General features: G+C 37.4%; 1 protein-coding gene and 1 long non-coding RNA gene across 7 annotated transcripts in view; one reads left to right on the forward strand and one right to left on the reverse strand.

Moving 5' to 3' along the window:
- PLA2G4A (phospholipase A2 group IVA) overlaps positions 1 to 23,347 on the reverse strand; it is a 159,657-nt gene that overhangs the window by 42,576 nt on the left and 93,734 nt on the right. For all 5 annotated transcript variants that reach the window (XM_006942736.4, XM_019821715.3, XM_019821716.2 and 2 more), the window contains 3 exons: positions 13,520 to 13,656; positions 5,908 to 6,130; positions 4,935 to 5,049 (listed from right to left, as the gene is read on the reverse strand). In XM_006942736.4, coding sequence (XP_006942798.1) covers positions 4,935 to 5,049; positions 5,908 to 6,130; positions 13,520 to 13,656 — 475 coding nt within the window. The remainder of the gene's footprint in view (positions 1 to 4,934; positions 5,050 to 5,907; positions 6,131 to 13,519; positions 13,657 to 23,347) is intronic.
- LOC111558331 lies at positions 1,002 to 6,869 on the forward strand. 2 transcript variants are annotated; one of them, XR_006592099.1, is made up of 3 exons: positions 1,002 to 2,432; positions 3,103 to 3,150; positions 6,659 to 6,869. It is a non-coding gene; the product is annotated as an uncharacterized LOC111558331 (long non-coding RNA). The 2 variants fall into 2 exon arrangements; XR_002739066.2 differs by lacking the exon at positions 3,103 to 3,150.

Genomic DNA, 23,347 nt, shown 5'->3' on the forward strand with positions numbered 1-23,347 from the left:
TACACTTGTTTCTCTCTCAGTCTTCCTTTTCTTGGTAAATGGCACTACTTTTCATATATTCGTGCCACTATATATACTTTATCCTTGACAGTTCTTTCCCCTTTATATCTTACATACAAAAACTCAAGTTCTGTAGACTCTCTTATCAGATAAGGTTAAAAACTGGCTGCTTATCCATTTGTCCACCATGGATCACCATCCATTTGTACCCCACTTGTACAAGCTGTCATACCCTCCTCCCTGGATCTCCCCAGTAGTCTTCTAAAACATCCCTTCTCTGTTCCCCTGCTATCTTTTTGATACCTGTTGCCAGAACAAAATTTTAAAAATAGAAATCACAGCACACTAATGCCAGCTGAAAGCTTTCCAATGGCTTTCCATTACACTGAACACAAAAATGTGGTCAACAAGGCTTCTTAATGGTCTGGCTAGTGCCTCTTGACCTCATGTCCTAACCAATCTCCCATTATGTCGGTCTTGCTCTTTCCACTTGAGCCACACAAATCTTCTTAATGTTCCTCAAAGAGAAAGCTCACTGACACCGCAGTGCCTTAATGCTTGCTATTACCTTATGCAATTCCAAGGCTTGCTCCTTCTTATCCCTTAGTTCAAGGTCAATTTTCATTGGCCATCCTCTATGAAGTTCCACCATTATCCACCCTTGCCTAACCCATAACCCTCTGCCCTCCTTGATCCACTCCCCTTTCTGAAACTATTAAATATCTATTCAAACAAACCAAAATCCAGATAACTTAAAACTCCACAAAGTTTTTTTGCTATTCATTTGGTGGTAAAATCTGACCTGAATTCATTCAGCAGAAAAAAAAAAACAGTCCTGAATGATGTATGGCTTATTTTTTTTTTATCTCACTAAATATGCATATTGACACATTCTATTACAGAAATCACTCTATTTGATTATAAGATCCCTGGGGGTTATTATGTACCATACACGGCAAGTTTTTTTTTTTTTAAACTTTAAAATCTAAAATGTTCTGAATTCCAAAACATCTATCTCTAGTTTTAGAAAAGGGATTGCGGGTGTATATTTATTGTTTACTCAGTGGTAGATCATAACATTCTACTTCTGTGAAGTAAGTTATGAAATCACAGTTGTGATGAGAACACATAATTCATTTCAAATCAAAGCCAAGTGGCACATATACCTTTCTTCATAAAGTGATGTGCTTTATAATGATTTACATGGAGTTAGTGAGATATGACTAGCAATGAATCAGAGGCTGCTAGGAAAATTTCTGTATCACTAAAAGTAATTACCTATCTCTGAATCTCATCCCCTTATCTTGGGTACTGAAACACAATAACTTCTTGAGTAATCTCATCTTTATTAATGCTGTGGTTTGTGTACATGCAATTAAAGCATTCTCAAGGTAAGATTGTTCTTTATTCCTTAGTCAAGAACTCACCATGGTAGTGCGTGACTATTATTCTTTTGCTGTTAACTCGTATGTTTCAAACTTGAACTTCTCTCCCACACCTCCATCTACTCCTTTCCAACTTCCTGTTGTGGATTTACACTTACATACACTGTCGTCGCATCCCGCTATGCTTGCCTGGAAAGGAATTAATCACCTTTCCTCCCAGTCTAGCCTACCTCTTTTGGTAAACAACACTATTACAGCCCTCAAAAAGAAATTTTTCAAAAATTGAAACCACTCTTTTACTCACTCACATCAAACCAATCCATTACCACCTTTCACTGATAACCTTTGGGCTTTTCACCTCCGTCTTCTGCTCTTATCAGTATCTCCCTAGTTCCAGGACTTTATTACAAACGCACAGTGATAGCACTGCTTCCGGTTTCTTTCCTTGTTAATCTACCCATATGAATCAACAAAATACTTTTTTCAAAAACACTAAGTAATTTCATTGTCCTACCCCTAAACACTAAATGTTTCCCACTATCTTCATAACTGAAGAAAAATATTTCTGTCTGGAATTCAAATCTTTCTGTAACTTGGCACTAATAATTTTCCCAAATGTACCACCCTTCACCGGCTCGTACTAAGTCTGGTTTCTTTTTACTGCTCTTGAAAACTTATTTTTGACCCTCTTTCTGAGCATTTTCTCATCCTGTTTTACACAAAGAGGACTATTCACCTCCACTTGATAGCTCTTTCCATGTTCAAATGGAATCGGAACTCCATCACCTCATAAAGCTGTCCGTATGACTGTAATAAATCTGTACGATATCTTACACTTAGATCAGTTCTACACACTTTGATAGACCATAATATTTGTGCTCACTTCAGCAGCACATATACTAAAAAAACAGATCATAATATTCTACGTGTACGGCTCTTTCATTTTTCATGTTTTGTTTTTGTCTTGCTAATGGGATTGTAACTTTCTTGAGGAAAAATGCCATATTTTTACTCTGACGGTATCCCAAAGAATATAACATGATGTTGGTAAGTTGTACTCAATAAATGCAATTTACTGACCAATGGAAATGAAAACGAAAGCAGTGTAGTTAAGTGAAGGAGTCAAAAATATTTAACAGTTTAAACAATGAATGTTTGTTTAAAATCTTCAAAAGAGGAAAATGTTTAAAACTATTCTAAAGGGAAGAAAAACATTCTCTAATATTGTTGAAATAAAGGCGATCAAACTTCTGTAAGCTAAGATAATTTGGCTCCTTGGCTTTTAAAAATATTATTCAGATAATATTTCAACTTTTTCCCTTGAATATTCACTTTTAATCTAAGCAAACTTTAAAAGAATAAAGTATAGACATGTCTCCTTTTTTTCCGTCAATAACCCAAGCTACTTGAACCTTCATAACATACACTTTTGAATGTCTTATCGGGTATAAGATCCACACAACTAATGCTTGATGGCTTTGTCCAACTCTGTTAGAAGAAACAGCTTTGAATCTCCTTATCATAGAAGCTTAACAATGAAGGTTAATGGTGTATCTCTCATCCTGGTACCAGTATCACAGTTAGGCAGATGGCCCAAATAAGACACATCCAGGTCAAAAGATGACCAACTGAACATAAAACGGCCTTTCCCAATTCTAAATGAAGCCAAAATATTCACTTGCTGAAATATTACTTCTTCTTTAATTATCTCGATCAGATTTTCTACTGAGAATTGCTACTGCTTCAAAGTTAAGAATGAAAAAAGGTAACTGTCAAAATGTCATCACAATTTTAACCATAGTAATAACACTATTATATTTTAGGTCTCTTTTACGATATTCTGTCTTCTGCCTGTCTCATGTGATTGTCTTAACAGCTCTGTAATATAAACCTGATATTTATTAATATCATTTTTTTAATAACGAGGAAAATAAGAATCAGATTAAATGACCCACCTAATGTATTTCAGCTCAGAAATAAGACAAGGCTTCCAAGTTAGTCTAGTGCTTATTTGACCATAGCATAATGCTGTGGGGTAAAATGGCTTATTTGGCTATGCACAGATTTGACTAGCTTACTAGGAGGATTTATCAACCTATCTCCAAATATTCCAGGACCTCAAAAAAACAACAGCTCTAGGAAAGCAAAAACAAAACACAACCAATTTCATCACGGCACTTACTTTTCTTACGTGAATAAATTTCACCTCTCCCTCTGAGCTACATTACATTCAAGATCTTGCTCCCAATTGCTGCTGACATGCCATGGTTATCACAGACTCCTACTGCGTGCCTTACCTCCCATTCGAAAATTAAATTTGCCTCTCATATACAAATCCTATTTATCATTAAGAGCCAAGACCTCTGATTTCTCATACAGCTTTCACAGAGCACTACATTTTTAAGATTTACTTAAATTTAATTTGGGCCTGCCACTGCTTTTATGTACTTTGCATACTTTATATCGTTTATTTCGTGAAAACACTATGAGAGTCTCATCCTCATTTAACAGATGTGGAAACTGAGACTAAAAAAAGCATGTAACTTGGTCAAGGGAACAATGCACAGTAACTTCTTTCTTGTATCTTAACTTGTTTAATAATGATTGCAGATTTCCCAAACAGATTATAAGGTCTTATAGAACAGGGGCAACATACTGTGGGGGCGGGGGAGGGGAGTTCATGCTTAGCACCTGTCATACTACGTCTACACAGTCAGTAACCAGAGAAGCCATTATTTTAATAAAAAGAACAAGGGCTTTTTGCGAACAAACCTCAGCTCTGCTGCTTAGTTTCTACGCGGCAATGTGCAAATCATTTAATTTTTCTGAGGTTTTGTTTTTGCTTCTAAGAAGCAGAGCTAAAAATACCTCACTTCCCGAGTTATAGTAAAAATTGAATAAGATAATAAATATAGTAAGTGATTTCTGAATCATAAGCTTGACGAATGTTTTAGTCAATTAACTGATAAAGATTAGAATGAGTGAATTCCAGGTGCACTGCTTTTTCTAAACAATTCAAAATTCTTGCCTGGGAATAGTCAGTTGAAAAGAGTGAGACCTTGTAAAATTTGCAAAAGGATTCTGGCTACAAACCTGTTAATTACCTTCCATTCACAATGACTTTTTTAAGCTCATGGAGTGACTGATTTCACTGAGGTACTTTTCCTAAAATTACAATGAACCCTACCATCTACAGTCAGAAATGCTACCACATTGCAGATTAGGACCAGCAAAGGCCCCCGCAAGTATGATGTCAGTAACTAAAATCGAGGTGATTATATTCATGACTTTTTAATAATTTCTTTTTTATTTTACTAATTTAAATGAAGGTATATTAGTAACTGGAATGTATATTAGTTTCATGGAATAGTCTGTCCAACCAGAAAATCATCTAGCTTAACATTTTCTTGTACCTTCCAATGTTTTTATGTTACCGAAAATACATTAAAATAGACAACTAAAATTGCTTAGGATCTTCCTCTAATGAAAATCATTAGAAACCACAGTTCAAAGGTTCCTGGAAATGCTTTGAAAGAGGAAATCACATACCTGCAAACATTAGCTCCGAAACATCAGGTTTGACGTGGAGACAGGTGAAAAGGGGTAAAGGGCATTGTGCAGAATTGACTTTTTCCTTCAAACTACTCAAGGTAGTGTTCATTCTCTGTCCACAGAAGAAATAAAGAAATGGTTTTCAATATAGAAACATACACAGAGAGAAAACTATTTAAAATAGTACTTCCAATCAAGACACATAAAACTTTTCTAATAAAAATCAGTCTTCCTTCTTCTAGAAATCTCTGGGTCCTAATAAACGACAACAAGTAAGCTCTATGGAGGTAATTATTATCTTCATTCTAAGAACAACCGTAACTCTTTTAAAGATTATGGCTACATTTGAACTAAAGAAGAACTTGGCAGCTACAAAGCCCAGAAAGCAGTTGGACCCCAGATTCCCTGGCACAGACTCTGTCTCCCACACTTTATCTTCAGATGAAAGGTCACACTGTAGTCATGTGTCAAATAGGCTTGCTCCATGTGACTTATTCCCTTTTCTGGCTTTCTTTAGGGAACCTCCGTTTTTCCTCTACCACTAAAATACTACTTGTATTCATCCCTTTATTTAAAAAGACTGCCATTGGGGTGTGGAGGAGTGGGCAGTAAGAGGTCAAAATGTGTATTGAAGAATACAAAAGTACTTCTCTATACATCAAAACTGATACACAGAAAGAATTAGTAAGCGCTAGTTGGAAATGTAGAAGTGTTATGTCTGGCAGGACAATGTGTACTCAGGACACATTGTTGATAGAATCAGTTGAGTCAAGTGACTTTTATAAAATGTTATATGGAAATGATGAATCACTGGGTTCTACTCCTGAAACCAGTACTACATTGTATGTTAACTAACTTGAATTTAAATAAATTGAAAGAAAAACCAAATGCATCATTTTGTTTTATTAAAACATTATGATATACATGGTGGATTTGTATTAAAAGGATTGCAGTTTGAGCCATAGCTTACATTGTGAATTAGTGTTTCTCCAATTAACATCCCAAAGATGTCAGTAAAGGTGACAGGTTGCCCAGAGCTTTTCTTCTTCCATAGAGACTCAATGTATCTCTTAACTTTCTGTGGTGTGAGAAGTAAAAGGGGGTTGTGGCTAACATTTTTCATTAGCTCTTCATTAATCTCCTCTGGCCCTTTCTCTGGAAAATCGGGGTGAGAATATAAGGTTGACATGTACCTGTAAAGAAGACAAAAGATGATTAGTAATGAGAAAGGACGTCACATAGTAGTCTCCAAAGAAGGCAGGTGCTCTCTGTCATAAGAAAAATAAAGAATGTTAGAAATGGTTGGTTAACTTAATTATCTGATTAAAGATATTAATCCATTTAAGGAAAGAATGTATCAATCAGAAAGGAGCTGGTCCACAACAAAGGCAAAGTAAAAGAGAGGTCTCAAAGGAAATAGTGGACTTCCCAAGCCCAGTCCAGAGGAGAGGATGCCCTAGTGGGCTTACTGGCTGTCCACCGTTTAGCCTCTGGGAATGGGTAATTCCTATTAGATTATCAGAGACTGATGAACACAACACATTTAAGTCATGTAAATAAACTTACTTGTCTGGATATAATACCAGTCAAGTAATCTGATAATTTGACTTTCCATAATGATTAACTATAGGTAGGAAATGTGCTGTCTAAACTATTGTGAATGCCTAATTCTCCTAACAAATGTATTTTTGTTTTTATCTTGCCCATTGCCAACTGGGTAGAATCCCGAGTCTTGCCAATTGTAGGTCTCAGAATTTCTGGGCATCCAAATCTGATTGTGAAATCCTGGAGAGAAAGAAGTCTTCAAGGTAAATGCTTTCTTATGGACATTCTTGGCCACCAGCCATTTGGCCACTTCTAGTAATACTGGAAATCAGTAGATACTACCTTGGTATTTGATATTTAGACAATAAACATTCAGTTACCACCCTCCTTCCTGTGCACCAATATCTCTAGTATTGTAGCTCTCCGTACTGAACATTAAGTATGACTTTACTTATCTGTCTCCCTTAGTCTTGTGATCTCTTGCTGGGAAAACTTTGTTTATTCATCTTCTCTAGCTCAATGACTAGCAAATGCCGAGCACATGGAAAGCACAGTTTTTGAACTACTGAACTGAGAAAACAAAATAATGAAAGAAATATATACTCCACCCCTTCATCCAACCAAAGAGAAAACAGGGCATAGTTTAATCTCCTGTTTCCTTGACATTCAAATAGAAATGCCTACTATAATGGTTTATCTTTCCTTCAGGAAGGGGAGAAACCTGACCCTTACTGGGTCCCTGCCCTTCCTGAAGCCTGGGCTGGTTAACTGTACATAAGCTATTGCCTTGAAGACCTGAAATGCTTTCAATTCTTCTATTTTAAAGATGAGGAAAGAGAGGATTGATGAATTTAAATAAATGTTCACAGTTCCCCAATTAATAACAGAATGAGAATTTAAAATGTGTCTTCTCCCCTGATAGGCTTATTAAATCTCTTAAATAAGATTTCAGTTCTTAGAGACCAAACTACTTCCATTTCACATGAAATTAGAATTTCTTATTGGATTCAGAGTTCTTTGGAGACAAGTTGAGAATAATTATAAGTTAACAAATGGAGAGTGATGAGAGACCTTTTAACGTTTATTCATTTTTTGAGAGACAGAGACAGAGCGTGAGTCGGGGAGGGGCGGAGAGAGAGGGAGACACAGAATCTGAAGCAGGCTCCAGGCTCTGAACCGACAGCACAGAGCCCGATGCGGGGTTCGAACTCACAGGCTGGGAGATCATGGCCTGAGCCGAAGTCGGACGTTTAATCGACTGAGCCACCCAGGCGCTCCTCCCACAAAAAATTTTTTTTAAATAAAAATCCTTGGGGCGCCTGGGTGGCTCAGTTGGTTAAGTGTCCAACTCTTAACTTCAGCTCAGGTCATGATCTCACAGTTTATGGGATCAAGCCCCGTGTCAGGCTCTGCGCTGACAGGACAGAGCCTACTTGGGATTCTCTCTCTCCCTCTGCCTCTCCTGTGTGCACATATGTACTTTCTCTCTCTCTCAAAATAACATAAACTTAATAATAGATAAAAACAAATAAGAATTCTTAAAAGATCTTTATTACATAAATTGGATTCCTAAAATTCCCCCCAAACATGTGATAAAGATAAATAAAAAAGACTTACTCCAGACTCAAGCCTGGGATAATTACCAAATATCTATAAAAAATACAGCTTAGAGTACTTGAGAGATACTAGGGTCTATCTACTCCTGTAGTTATTCTAAGGTCTATCACATGACTCATCAAAATCAATAAACACCTGGTTTTCTGGACCTCATCCTACTTTTCAATAATTGCATGCATTGATGGAATGCATTGGTTTGTATTTAAGAACATAATAAAAATAGGAAAATAAAACATCTTTTGGTGCCTCTAACTGGTTGACTCTGGAACTATCCAGGATATGCTTCATTCTTTATGGGAACACTAAGAACTTCTTTACTGGTTTTATTAACAAGAATAATTTCTACCTCCATGGACAATTGGTTTGCCCTTAGCTTTTTAAAAATTATATTATGTAATTGGATTTTACATAGTTCGATTTTGCCTTAGACTTTAGAAAGCTTAAACTCAAGCCTGTGTTTCATGCTTTTCAGAGCTATAGGTTATAGAATGAATTTTTAATTGAATTTCTAGTTATATATTTACTTACCTTTTTTCACTTCTATCCTTATTGTATGCAACCCAGTTTTACTTTCTAAGATACATTAAATCCTTTCCTTAATGAAGCAGGGTAAAAATAAAGAAAAGGACCAAACACTTAATGTCAGTAGAGAACAATTTAGCTTCAGAATAATCTTTTCAAAAGACAGATAAAAAGGAAATAATATGATCATTCTGCTGTTGGAAGTTGTCATTTCCAACTATTCAGCAGAAAGATGTAATTACTCAAATTTGAAATAACATTATTTAAGACTTCCCTTCTCCATCTCTACTTAGCTGGTCTTTAAATGAATCAACTTATGATTCTAGTAAGTACCTTTGCCCCATGAATTGTCCCCAGCAAGATCTGAAGGCCCTGCCCTTCCCTTCCCTTCCCTTCCCTTCCCTTCCCTTCCCTTCCCTTCCCTTCTCCTCAATGTTAGCCATTGGCTCTAGATCAAGAAAGCCCTTCCTCTGGGGTTTGAGGATTGCTCAGAAGCTAGGACTTGTGCCACAGTTTCAGAGGTAGATTTTTTTAAATGGCCAAAAAGTATACAGATGTCAGCCCAATTTTCTCTGTTCCATGTAGGAAGGTTGTAGTCCATTTCTTTTCTCTAAATGCTGAAGTAAACTCATTCACTTGAGGGAATTTTTCTCTCCCCCTTTCCCTACTATGAAGCACTTGGTTTGAGGATACAAGCCCTAGCCAAAGACAAAAAGACTTAGATACCTCAGCCTTTGGCACTGGGTTAATGTTCTCTGCTTGTTCAGCATTTATTTTTTAGAATTCATGAGTGTGAATTGGACAGACTCTTCATGATGTCATCATGGTGACATGCAAGACCTGAGTTTTAGCTTTGGTGATGCTAAAGATGGAGGGGTAGGCAATGGCCAGTTTTCTTTAAATAGCTGTAAAGACAGTTTCCTTGGTTGCACCAAGGCAGGATTCACTGTTACTAGTTTCTGTAGACATGCTACCATCTCAAGCACACAAACATCACCCCAATTGGCAATTCTATAGTTAAGTCTTAATTTTCATCTCTTTACTAATACGTGATTCCCAATTATACCAATCAAATTTCTGAAACTAAGTGACTTAGACATAGCAGGGCCTCTACAAATAGTTAATTAATGAATGGAAGGATCCTCAACTTATTTCTCTATAAATCTGAAGATATTGGCCTCTAATTTTTCAACATATTTATATGATGGAACACATCATTCTCTCCATATGAATGCATTTTAGGCTAAGTGTGAAATTCTAATACCTAAATCATGTCAAAACTGCACAAGGAATTCTCAGTGCAGTTTCTTCCTCCAGATCGCCTGGCCAATGTTTTAAAATATCAGTGCCTGGCCTCCAAGGACTTGCCAAATCAGAATCCTTAGGGGTAAACATATAGAATTTCTATGCTTAAAAAAGTGTCAAAAGCGAGTCTCAAAAGCACTAAAATTCGGAATGGCTTGAGAAGACCCTTGACATTTGTGAAGCAAATAACCTGAAACCCTAAAGAAATCTCTAGATTAATTTTCCCCTCAAAAGGCAGTTACTTATGCAAATCTTCATTTAGTCATTCAGTGTGTGATAAACTGGAGAGATTCATTAAGCGAACAAGCCAAGCACAGTCACCACCCCAAACAACATATTTTTCTCTAACTTACACCTTGATCTTTTAGATTATCACCTCTTATCTGACAACATCCCCTAAAATTGTTTCATTGTTCAATGCTGCGGGAAGTCTTCAGACTCCTGAACTGAAAGTTCTCCTTCTTGAATTCCGTTTGGGTCACTTTAATGGACTGAGCCCCACTGCTATGGTTGCAGAGCTACTCTGATTTGTCTCTAGATGGCAAGGTCATACAAGCGTGGCAGTCAAGAGCCCACAGCCCCTTATGATTCTGCAGATGAAGCTGTACTGGGGAAGAGAGTTGTGCCAACTGGTTGGCTAACATTTATATGTAATGAATAGCACAGTATCATCCCAAAATAATTTCAGAAATAATTACCATAAGGGTAGTAGCAATTACAAGGGAAGCCTTTGTCCTACATAAAATTCTCTTTTGTGATCACAGAAACCTTTTTGGGAGGTCCAGGGCTTCTCCAAATATTTCCGTATTACCTCATTTGTGCCAAGTAATGGTCATGTGTCAGCAGAATATAAAAACTTACACAACACAAGAGTGTAATTTGTTTATCCAAGTCTTTCCGAATTCCTTCCTTTGAACTTTTTACCTTCTTGCCTATACTGTTCAAGAGAAAATGAACATGCATCATCCTGACCACCTTTTCTTCTGTTCAGGAAGTGTCTCTTCTCTCCACAATGAACAGCTTTCACTTGTGTTTCTTCTCTTGTCCTGTCCTGTCTCTGTCTGAATCTTTTTCTATCCATGAACCACCTATTTCTTTACCTTCCATCTATCCTTTTACGTTATTTCCTTTACTTCAGACTTCTACAAAAATATCCAAGTCCCTGAAATTCTGAAAATAAAACAAAACCAAAACGCTTCCCCGAGTTCCTATATTCCCCTTCTTGAAATACAGCACCTGAAATGTTTACTCCCCACCTTTCTTCATCTTCTATTCACTTCTTACTTGCAATTTCAAGATCAAGAGTTTTCTTTATTTCCTTTAGTGATTTTTGCTAAAACCACTAAAGATTTCCAAACCCAGTTCTAAGCTAAGCTTCTCACCCATGTTTCACTCTATTAAAAGACCCACTATTTCTTGAAGTACTCTCCATCCTTGACCTCTGGGTCATTTTTTATGTGATGCTCTTCTCTGACAGCTACTTTGCATTGTCCATTAGGGATTTCCTTCCCTTTTTGGTCTATTAGCTTTTGGGGTGTTCTAGAGTCCCATGAACTAAATTATTGGTAGTAATAGCTGAAGTGGTAGAAATTGGTGAAATTACCAAGGGGGTGGGGTGTAGATATAACAGAACAAAAAGGAGGTCTCCTCACATTAAGGAGAAAAGCAGTGAAAGTAGTAAAGACAGTATGGAGGGCAGAGCAATAAGAGAGGATGAAATAAAAACAAGTAGGAGGGATTTGTAAGAGGGACAGCTAACGTGTGAAATGTCCCAACTGCCAACCTCATCCTCCCTGGCTCCCCCAAAAAGTCAAGGAGAAAAAGAATTTCAAGACACCATTATATTTGAAAATTAGGTGCTTTCAGGTGAAAATCAATTGTAAGGATTTTAGGAGTGAGTGTCCTTTAAGGAAATAGAATAAATTAGTGAAGGCTAATCTTGAGGAATTTAGACAATTTTTTGTATATAGAAATTTTTGTATATAGAAACGCATGGTCTGTAAATGTTTAAATGATTGGCCTGTAACATTTAAAATTCTCTTAATTACATTTTGCAGGACTTGTTTTTCGAATCCCGACAGAATATAAGATGTTGCCCAAAGTTGCCCCAAATCCATAACCAACTCAATGACTGCAGCTCTAATTAAGCCTAAACATGCAGTATTATACCCTCAAATCAGCACCCCAAATCACACCTGCTCTGTCTTTACTAGCTGAGTCTAAGAAAGTAAGCTTCCTGTAATGTATCAGTCATGGATGGACCACAGGGATCTAACAAATATTGAATTCAGAGAAAGAAAGCCATTCAAAGAGTAATAACAAAATGCTTGAGTAGGCAAACTAATCTAAGGGTCCAAGTTTTTCCATCATATTACTCATTAAACAGGCAGGTGCCTGTTCTTTCCTTCAAGGGAAAGAATAATGATGGGCTACACCCTTTTTTCAAAAGAGATAAATCATTTTGAGGGTACATACAAAGAAGGTGGCAACCATAATTCTAAGTTTTTGTTTCTTAGCTAAAGAATCTGATTCAAAATATTTAAGAAACTATAGACTCTTTATAGGTGAATCTCTATGTAGAATCTATACCTGTCCAATAGAAGGTTATGGTTTAATTCAAAGAATGCTAGAACAGAGGATCAAAAGCCTGACTTTACATGCTGGTTCAAATCACTTGGCTTCTGAGTCAAATTTTCTTTAGTTGAAAAATGAAAAAACTCAGATCCATCTCACAGGATGAGAAGGTACAGAAATTTTAGAGTGCTAGACATATTTAGTATAGTATTATAATAGATGAACTTTACTATGGCTGCATGATTAAAAAGCCTTGTAATTCAAAGTCAGACATTTTGTAATAAGGTGACACTCATAGTTGAGACATCTGGGGAAGAACTAATATTTGATTTTCAATGTGCTTCTATGAGTTAGGCAAATCAAAAAGTACACAGTAGAGTCTTTGAACATGTTTTATACACGTTTGTGAAAAGTCAAATCTACAGTGCACAAATATTATACATGCAGATGTTTTATGTTTCTATCCAGATTTAGCTGCGCTTAAATACATTTAAAGGATTAATTTCACAATTATATGCAAATCAGTGAAACTTATTGCATTTCTGCATTCAAAAGTTGTGTTTCTTCTTTTATATACTAAGGTATCTTGCATTTCATTCTATTTGCCCTAGAGAAGAAAATGAATACCCAGTGAATCATGGAGACTTAGACATGATTGCTGAAAGATTACAAATCAGAAAATTATAGGAAGATTAAATTAATTACGGGTGGAGTATGTTATTCCACCTCTGTGATATTTATGTAGAATTTCAATTGATCTATTTTTAAATTTTATATTTAACTGCATTTTAAGTTACAAACAGGCTTAAAGGGAGTAAATTTATGACAAGAGTCATCATTATGTATGAATTTGCCGTAAAAAACGTTTTTAAGAAGCAAATTATTCAATGAAGCTGCAATACTTCAGTAACATGAAGTTAAGGTTAATTTTCTAAGTCCTCTTTTCTTTTCTAAGGTTTGAGGTAGATAAATGCAAAACATTTAGCATGACATAACTAAGATTTAAAATGCATACTAACCATGTGGAGCCAGAAAGGCCCGCAACGTAAGTAGCACAGTCCAAAATTCCTGATTCATATAGTGCCTTCATCACACCGGAGAATCCGACCATGGCTCGGAACCCTCCACCTGAGCCCAGTATGGCCACCACAGGCACCTGGGATGATGAAACAAAGAGATCATTTGTGAAGCCATAAAATACATTTCTGTCATTTCTGTTTTGTTTCAACTTTTATATGTTCTACATTTGGTAATCAGGAATTGTAAATTCCATCATACCTTAATAATAACTAATTTTTAAAAAGGAAAATGTTTCGTATAAGACAATCAAGAATTAATGTCTCTTAGAAGGCAGACATTGCTAAAACACCAACTAACTCTATTTAAAAATAACGACAACCATAACTCCCTATATTTACTTGACCCTTTGCAGTTTTTGGCTTGCTTTCGGGTGCATTTTTTTATCCTCTCAAAAGTCCTGTAAGGTGAACAAAAAAGTCTTTGCTTATTCTGCAGATGGAAGTTCTACAATGGTGATATTACTTGCATAAGGCCTATTAACTGGTAACTTCTAGTTAAGTAAGCACTGTGCCCTCTTGGCGCATAATTCTTACTACTCCTTTATGCTGACTCATTTCAAAATACATGCTATTATTCAAGCAATTAAAAAAGAATGTGACAAGACCTAAAAAATTTATTTACTCTTTAATCTATTAAATAAATCTCATTGAGCGGTCTCTATCTTTCAGTCATCACAGGTGGATCCGGGGAATATAGTTTATTTAAGTGAGGCAGAAACATAATAATAATTATGACAATAGTACAAATAGGGACAGATGACATCTGTTGAGCAATTACTATCTGATAAGAACTGTTCTAAGTATTTCATAGAAATTATCTCATTTGATTACCACAAAATCCACATGAAGATTTTACAGGTTTATAGGATCTTATGCTCTTTTATAGGTGAGCAACCAAGGTACTTGGAAGCAAGACCTCGAAAACTTGTTCTGGGTCATGCAACTAATAAATCGCAGTCAGGAGTCAAACCCCAGGTTCCTACATTGGGGTTCATGCTAACATGCCTTACTAAAATAAAGTGCTACAGGTTGGGAGTACGTGAGGTCCAGAAGGTGTGGTGAATTCCAATCAGAGAAACTGAAATGGTAGAGAGAGCTTCATAAATAAAAAAAGAAACCGGTTCTTAATATTAAAGATGCACAGTTATTCAATAGGGAGGGACGAGGGCAGGGAAGGAGGCCAGTCTGGAAATGGAAGCAGCATGAGTCAACCAAGAGTCTTCCCAGTAGAGAAGCAAAGGCTGTCTGCAACATGACTAAAACACAAGTGTTTGTTTGGAGAGGGAGAGATTGTCATTTTCCTTGTGGTCCTCAACCATTATTGCTTAAGAGAGCTGGTGGTTTCTCTCTCTACTCTAGGGAACAGCTCTTAAAGTGTACAGCTCTCAGGGTGTCCACAAGGTCAAAACTATTTTCATCATAGAAGTAAGAGGTCATTTGCCTTTTTTTGTTCTTATTACTTCATGAGTGTGTGATGGAGTTTTTCAAGAAATTACAGGATGTGTGATATAGCAACAGATTGGGTTCAAAAGGAGATAAAAGAATCCAGCTGTTTTCTGTTAAGTCAAACAACAAAGATAATTGTAAAAATGGATCTCTTTTTTTTTGGTTCTTGAAAATTTGATTATTTTCATAAAATGTTATTTATATTAATATGACATCAACGTATTTAAAATTTTTAAATGTTTTTATTTACTTTTGAGAGAGACAGAGACAGAGTGTGAGTGGGGGAGGGGCAGAGAGAGAGGGAGACATGGAATCTGAAGCAGGTTCCAGGCTCTGAGCCATCAGCCCAGAGCCCGACGCGGGGCTCGAACTCAAGAGCTGTGAGATCATGACCTGAGCTGAAGTCGGACGCTCAACCGACTGAGCCACCCAGGTGCCCCAACATCAACGTATTTAAAATGAATACACATTTTAATAAGTTTTCTCAGTTTCAGTTTTTAATATGGTAAGTATCCATAGAGATAACCCACATAAATAAAATCTTTTAGAAGTTTATGATATTTTTTAAGAGTATAATGGATTTCTGAGACCAAAATGGTTAATAACAACTGCTTAAGATTATCAGGCACATGGTGAGTACAGTCCAACATCTTCCAGTAAAATTTAGAGTCTTTTGAGGACAAGACAGTGGGAAGAACAGACAAAGGCATAGGGAGTGGATGGAGGGAAATATTTACTGGACGGACAGAGGATGATGTGGAGGCATTGTGAGATTGCCAGGGAGAAGAGGTGTCTTTTGTTTGACATTGTTTCTCAGTGATAACAATTATCAAAGAAGAAGTTAGAGACAGAAGACTGAGCAGTTCATGGAGCAAAGATATTAGATCATGGAGCAATTCAAGGCTTTAGAAGAAACAAAGTGAAGAAAGAAGCCCCCATGGGTAGCAGAGCAGAACCTGAACTGTGTGGGGATGCTCTGACTGGAGGTAAATAAAAATTTCCTACTGTTATCAGGTTTTCCTTTCTACATATGTGACAAAGTCTCATTTGCAAAATCAATGTCCAAATCATGGAGCGCATGTGCAGAGATGAGCTCAAGTATTTCCGGCAGTTCCATCTTATCTGTAATAGTAGTCATGGTATCCTCTTCTTCTGAGGTGCGAATGGCAAACAATTCCTCCTTTCTTCTACCCCCTAAAGCGAAGCTTGTGAGGAGAGAAACAGAATCAAGGGACATTTACAAGGAGAAGCTGGTGACTGATCTGACGTTAGGCACAAAAGAGGAAGGAGTGTGGTCAGACTGTTAGGGTTTCTAGCTTTGCTCCCAGCAGATGATGCGGCCATTGCCCAGGAGAAGAACCCCCGGGGCAGGGGGCCAGCTGCAGGGGAAATACTGCACTCAATCTCAGAAATGCAAAATACACAACACGGATGCATCGTGTTCCAATCACTTGGATTCTGATCCTTGGGTATTCATTGACCAATGTGAGATCTATCTATCTATCTATCTATCGATAGATAGATAGATAGATAGATAGATAGATATGGAACTATTATTTTAGAACTAGAAGGACCAAAAGTCTATCAAACTCTTATATATGGAAAGGGAAGTCTTAGCGGAGATAGGACAGTGAAGAGCCCGACACCTAGGACTAATTTCCTCATCCAAGGCTTTGTCTAATACCAAGTGGTCCCAACCTGGAAGACCCTAGGCATCCTAATTAGATGCAGTTTGGGGACCTCACTGATGAAAACGCATTCCACCGGCACAATGAAGCAATTTAAATGGCTTTGAACCTGTGTATATTTAGATACACAGAATGTTCTCAAACATAAATGTTTAAATTGTCAATAAAGTAAAATACATAAGCTCTTAAAAACTGATCTGGAGGGGAAGGAAAGCTAAGATAGAAAACAGAAGTGGTTTATAAAGTGGGTGAGTGGAGCACAGTACAGTGTAGTTGTAAACAGGCCAGCTAAGAAGTTAGAAGGAGGAGGGATTTGAATTAGGCCTTGAGAGAAGAGTTGAGTTTATAGGCAATGTAGTAATAATAGTGAACATTTATTGTTGCCATGTGCCAAGCACTGAGCCTAAGATCAGGCCAAGATTGTCACTCTCTCTCTCAAAAAACAAATACACATGTTATTTTTAATAATAACATTAAACCTATACAAATCAGTTTAGAGAAAGAAAACCCTTAGTAACGGAGTACACTGTTCAACACAGAACATACAAACTGTACTGTTTGGAGTCAGATTTAATAAGAAAAGTTGGAAAATTGAACATAAGACCTTCTCCAGTCCCCAGCTGTCCTTCTTCCTAAGCCAGTAGTCCAGCATAACTCATAGATGCCTATTTTATATTGTTAGGAATTTTCTGGAAATAGCCACTTGCTCTGGAATTCGTTGTTGTATAACCCACTGTTTTCATTATTGCTTTATAGTAAGTTCTTAAAGAGAGTTTTCACATAAGATTTTTAAGCCTGATATCTGAGCTGCTATCAGGTAAAAAAATGTCAGATGTTTGCACATAAAAATTGAATAATCACATGATGGAAAGACTATGAAGATTATAATTACCATCCTCATTTATTACATATGAATCAATCTGTTTTTATGTCTACCATTTAATTTTCATAACTCTATGAAGTATATATTTTCACCTACATTTTAAAGATAAAGTAATTGAAACACAAAGAAGTTCATTTTTTCATTATCATAAAGCCAGAAAGTAATGTCCTGTGGATTCAAAGCTGGATCTGTCAGACTCCAAAGCTTTTAATTCACTATGCTCCACTGTCTCTGAAAGCTTTCCTTACAACTAGCTTTGTGACCCGAGGCAAAGAAAATCCTCTTTGAACTCTGTTTACTTCTATGTAGAAATATTGGGTACAATGAACAACCTTGAGGCTTTTTGCTACTAGTAACACTCCAGATTCTATAACTACTACAGAATATGAATTATAAAACTATAAAAGCACAGGACAGGGGCGCCTGGATGGCCCAGTCGGTTAAGCATCTGACTCTTGATTTCGGGTCAGGTCGTGATTTCAAGGTTCGTGAGACTGACTTTCTCATCAGGCTCCATGCCAACAACACAGAGGCTGCTTGGGATTCTCATTCTCCCTCTCTCTCTGCCTCTCCCCCACTCACACACACACACACACACACACACACACACACACACTCTCTCTCTCTCTCTCTCTCAAAATAAAAACAACCTATAAAAGTATAAATTTTTATTAACTACAAAAACGGGAGATTAAACTTATCAAGAAAATACTGTGTACCTGGTATGAGCTTGGGTACTTTCATTCAATGTGTTTCATTTAATCTTCCCAGGCCTCTAAAGGAGATCAGCATTATTTCCATTTTTCAGATGAGCAACTCAGTGCACATAAATACCTTGTCCACATACAGACAGCTGTTAGGTCATAGAACCATGGTGTGAACAAAGGTGTCACTGACACGATAATTCATTCCCTTTCCTTTTACTCACTGTTCAGAAGGACAGGGTAATCTTTATTGAAAAAAACCATTTGATATTTAGCTAATTTATATTTCAGATTCATGTGTCACTTCAGATGATGTCAGCACAACTTTACCTAACAAATGAAGGCTAACTTTTGATGTTTTAAATGTCTTGGTCATTCCAAAATAGCTTCAAAGAAAGCTGGAGAGTTGTAAGATGCAGCTGTTAGACCTGGCTCAAAGTCTAAACGATTTAACCTGAAGGTTATTGAAAGTTTTGGGGTTATATTTAGACCTTATAGCATCAGAATTTGTGCATAAATGATATCAATGAATATTTCTCATACTTCTCTCATATGATTACAGGAAATGAATTGTCACTTACCAAAAATCCTGTGGTTTTGATTAAATTATTGTGATGCAGGGGCATATGGAAATTATTAATTTCCTCCCTTGCAAAAGAAAACTCTAAAATGCTTAAGGATTTTTTTTTTTACATTTTCATAAATTTTTATGGTCTGAAAATTATACAGAGACTTTTTGCTTCCTTGGCTCCCCTATTAGTCAGGGTTCTCCAGAGACACGTAATCAACAAGATGTATCTATATATCTACCTCTCTAGAAAGAGATTTGTTATATAGAATTGGCTCATGAAATTAGGATGAATGGCAAGTCCAAATCTGCAGTATGGGTCAGCAGACTCCAGAACCAGGGGAGTCAATAATACAGTTCTAGGGGTGCCTGGGTCACTCAGTTGGTTAAGCATCCAACTTCAGCCCAGGTCATGATCTCACAGTTTGTGGGTTCGAGCCCTGTGTCAGGCTTTGTGCTGACAGCTCACAGCGCAGAGCCTGCTTCAGATTCTGTGTCTCCCTCTCTCTCTCTCTCTCTGCCCCTCCTCGACTCACTCTGTCTCTCTCTCAAAAATAAAATAAACATTAAAAAATTTTTTAAAAATACAGTTCTAGTCTGAAGTCTGGCAGGCGGAGACCCAGGAGAGCCAATAGTGCAGATGAAGAGAAAGGCAGTCTGTTGGAGAATTCCCTCTTGCTCAGGGAGGCTGATCTTTTTGTTCTGTTCAGGCCTACAAATGATTGTACACCCCCTCCCCCCCCCCACATTACCCATGGCAATTTATGTACTGAAAATTCACTGATCTGAATGTTAATCTCACCTAAAATCACCCTCCAAGTTGACACATGAATTTAACCATCATAGCCCCATTTCATGTTTTATTTTTTTTTTTTAATTTTTTTTTCAACGTTTATTTATTTTTTTTGGGACAGAGAGAGACAGAGCATGAACAGGGGAGGGGCAGAGAGAGAGGGAGACACAGAATCGGAAACAGGCTCCAGGCTCTGAGCCATCAGCCCAGAGCCCGACGCGGGGCTCGAACTCACGGACCGCGAGATCGTGACCTGAGCTAAGTCGGACGCTTAACCGACTGCGCCATCCAGGCGCCCCCCCATTTCATGTTTTAAAGAGGTAAGAGAAAAGTATGTAACCACCTCTGTGCCAAAACTATCAAGTCTTAAAAATAATGCTCAAAAATTATGAAAAACACAAAGAGAAAAGTTTTTCCTTGGTAAATTATTCATTTAACACACATTTTTCACTTGTTATTGGGAAAAAGGTGTTTTTAATACATAACTCTACTGATATTAGATAAAAATGTACTTCATTATATTTAGTAAAATATAGACTTAAAATATTTTACTTATAGTACTTTTTAATACACCTAGTCCAGTTCATTAAATGCATTTTTTAATTTCTAAGAGGGCTTATTATTTTATTGACTAGTATGAAAGAGGACTACAAATCAAAAAAGTTAAGAAGTGTTAGAATTACTTACGCCAGTTCCTCACTAGTAGTATCAAAGACAGATGGTTATAATCATTTGGATTGTTATGTGTTTGGGTTTCATTTTTGTTAGTAATTACCACTTACAAATTATCCCTTTTTCTCCTTTCACTGATAAAATCAGGCAAATAAAAAGGGAAACAAAAGCAAAAATGAACTATTGGGACCTCATTAAGATACAAAGCTTCTGCACAGTAAAGGAAACAATCAACAAAATTAAAAGGCAACTGATGGAATGGGAAAAGATATTGGCAATGAATCTGATAAAGGCTTAGTATCCAAAACCTATAAAGAACTTAACAAATTCAATACCCAAAAAACAAATAATCCAGTGAAGAAATGGGGAAAAGACATGAAGAGACACTTTTCCAAAGAAGACATCCAGATGGCAGGGTTGATGCCTGGTGGCTCATTCAGTTAAGTGTCTGACTTCGGCTCAGGTCATAATCTCGCTGTCCTTGAGTTCAAGCTCCGTGTTGGGCTCTATGCTGACAGCTCAGAGCCTAGAGCCTGTTTTGGATTCTGTGTCTCCCTCTCTCTCTGTCTCTCCCCTGTTTGTACTCTCATTCTCTCTCTCTCTCAAAAATAAATAAACACTAAAGAAAAACAAGACGGGCGCCTGGGTGGCTCAGTCGGTTGAACATTGACTTTGGCCCAGGTCATGATCTCGCAGTTCATGAATTCAAGCCCTGCATTGGGTTCTGTGCTGACAGCTCAGAGCCTGGAGCCTGCTTCGGATTCTGTGTCTCCCTCTCTCTCTGCTCCTTTCCCACTCATGTCCTGTCTCTGTCTCTCAAAAATAAATAACCTTAAAAAAAAATTAAAAAAAAGAAGACATCCAGATAACTAACAGACACATGAAAAGATGCTCAACATCATTCATCATCAGGGAAATACAAATCAAAACCACAATGAAATGCCACCTCACACCTGTCGGAATGGCTAACATTAACAACTCAGGAAACAACAGATGTTGACGATGCAGAGAAAGGGGAACGCCTCTGCACTGCTCGTGGGAATGCAAACTGGTGCAGCCACTCTGGAAAACAGTATGGAGGTTCCTCAAAAAACTAAAAATAGAACTACCCTACGACCCAGCAATTGCACTACTAGGCATTTATCCATGGGATACAGACATGCTGTTTTGAAGGGACACATGCACCCCCATGTTTATAGCAGCACTATCAACAATAGCCAAATTATGGAAAGAACCCAAATGTCCACTGACTGATGAATGGATAAAGAAGATGTTATATATATATATATATATATATATATATATATATATATATATATATATATAATGGAATATTGTTCAGTGATCAAAAAGAATGAAATCTTGCCATTTGCAACAATGTGGATGGAATTAGAATGTATTATGCTAAGTCAGTCAGAGAAAGACAAGTATCATATGATTTCATTCATATGTGGACTTTAAGAAACAAAACATAGGGGAAGGGATGAAAAAATAAGATTAAAAACAGAAGGAGGCAAACCATGAGACACTCTTGAATACAGAGAACAAACTGAGGGCTGCTGGTAGGGTGTTGGGATGGGATGAATGGGTGGTGGTCATTAAGGAGGGCACTTGCTGGGATGAGCACTGGGTGTTATATGTAAGTGATGAATCACTGAATTCTACTCCTGAAACCATTATTACACTAAATGTTACTAACTTGGATTTAAATTTTAAAAAATCAGGCAAATAAAGAATGAATGTCACAAATTCCACATTATTGAAATTTGTTTCTGATTATTTATTTCTATGCCCTCTAATTTGCCCCCAATTATCTCTATGTTCTTGCCAGTTTGAAGAGAAATCTGGTATGAATATAAAATCAGAACACATTCTTCCTCTACTTTTACTGAAAGTCAATTTTCCACAGTGCCAACAACCTCCAAACCCTCTGCCCCACAAAGCAGAGTCAAAGCACTTGAACATGCATTCCAGGAGGTAGCCAGGTCCTGGTTTTACAATCTTCAACTGACCAGTCCTATTTATAAAAGGTGCCAGAGAAGCTCTATTGAAAATTAGAGAGCCAACCCTGTAAATGTAAAGGAGGACAGAAAATGTAGCATTGATTTTTTTAAAGACTGATTATCTCCATATTAAAACTGTTAGGATTTACACTGCTAGTTTGTACATCCTAGGTTGTTGCTGTTGTTGTTATTATTTTCATTATTATTATTTACCATTTGGATTAGAGTATAGAAGCAAAGTTGACAATTATCGAGTCTGATTAACCAGTGCATCCTCACAGTATTAGCAATGGTAGGAGCAGACATGGCTGCCTGGACTTGTGTAAATGCTAATCCCTGCAGTGTGCATTGCCTCCCCACCACCCTGTGCCCAGTACCAGCCCTCCCAAGGTGCTGCCCAGTCCATTTCTGGTCAGAAACTTGGGCAACATCTTTGTACACAAAGAGAAGGAGCTCACTGGCTTGGTTTGCTTCATGAAACGTACAAAAAATAGTGTATATGATCTCGTTTCAACGTATTTACATTTTTTCCCCCAGCACAGCCATAATTTCACATGTAAAATTTAAAAAGTGAGTTTACGTTAAATTAAAATATATTATTGTTACTAGCATTTTGTTTTCATCGGGCCGCTGGCCCTTCAAGCCCAGTGAGCTTCCTCACATAATGCCTGATTTATAAAACAAATCACTGAAACCTGCAGCAAATCCAGCACCTGTCCCCATAGGCCTCCTCCTTCCTTGCTCCTGACACATGTGTTCTTACGTGCCTCCCCCGAGCCTGTCTCCCCGAGAGCTCTGTGGTCTGCAGGAGTCACCTGCCTCATAGTGGACAACCATCCTGAGTGCAGTCTGGGCCGCTTGGACATCTACTTTCTAGACCAACTTCCAGGTCTCTTATTCCTTTGGCTGTTCACATCCCACCACTACCTCAGAGGAGAAAAACTCCAGCTCCACCATGTGAGTCCCCGGAAGCTCACACCCGCTCAGTGCTCCTTTCTGGCCTCTACCCTT

This window comes from Felis catus, chromosome F1, assembly GCF_018350175.1.
Source record: "Felis catus isolate Fca126 chromosome F1, F.catus_Fca126_mat1.0, whole genome shotgun sequence".
Lineage (NCBI taxonomy): Eukaryota > Metazoa > Chordata > Mammalia > Carnivora > Felidae > Felis > Felis catus.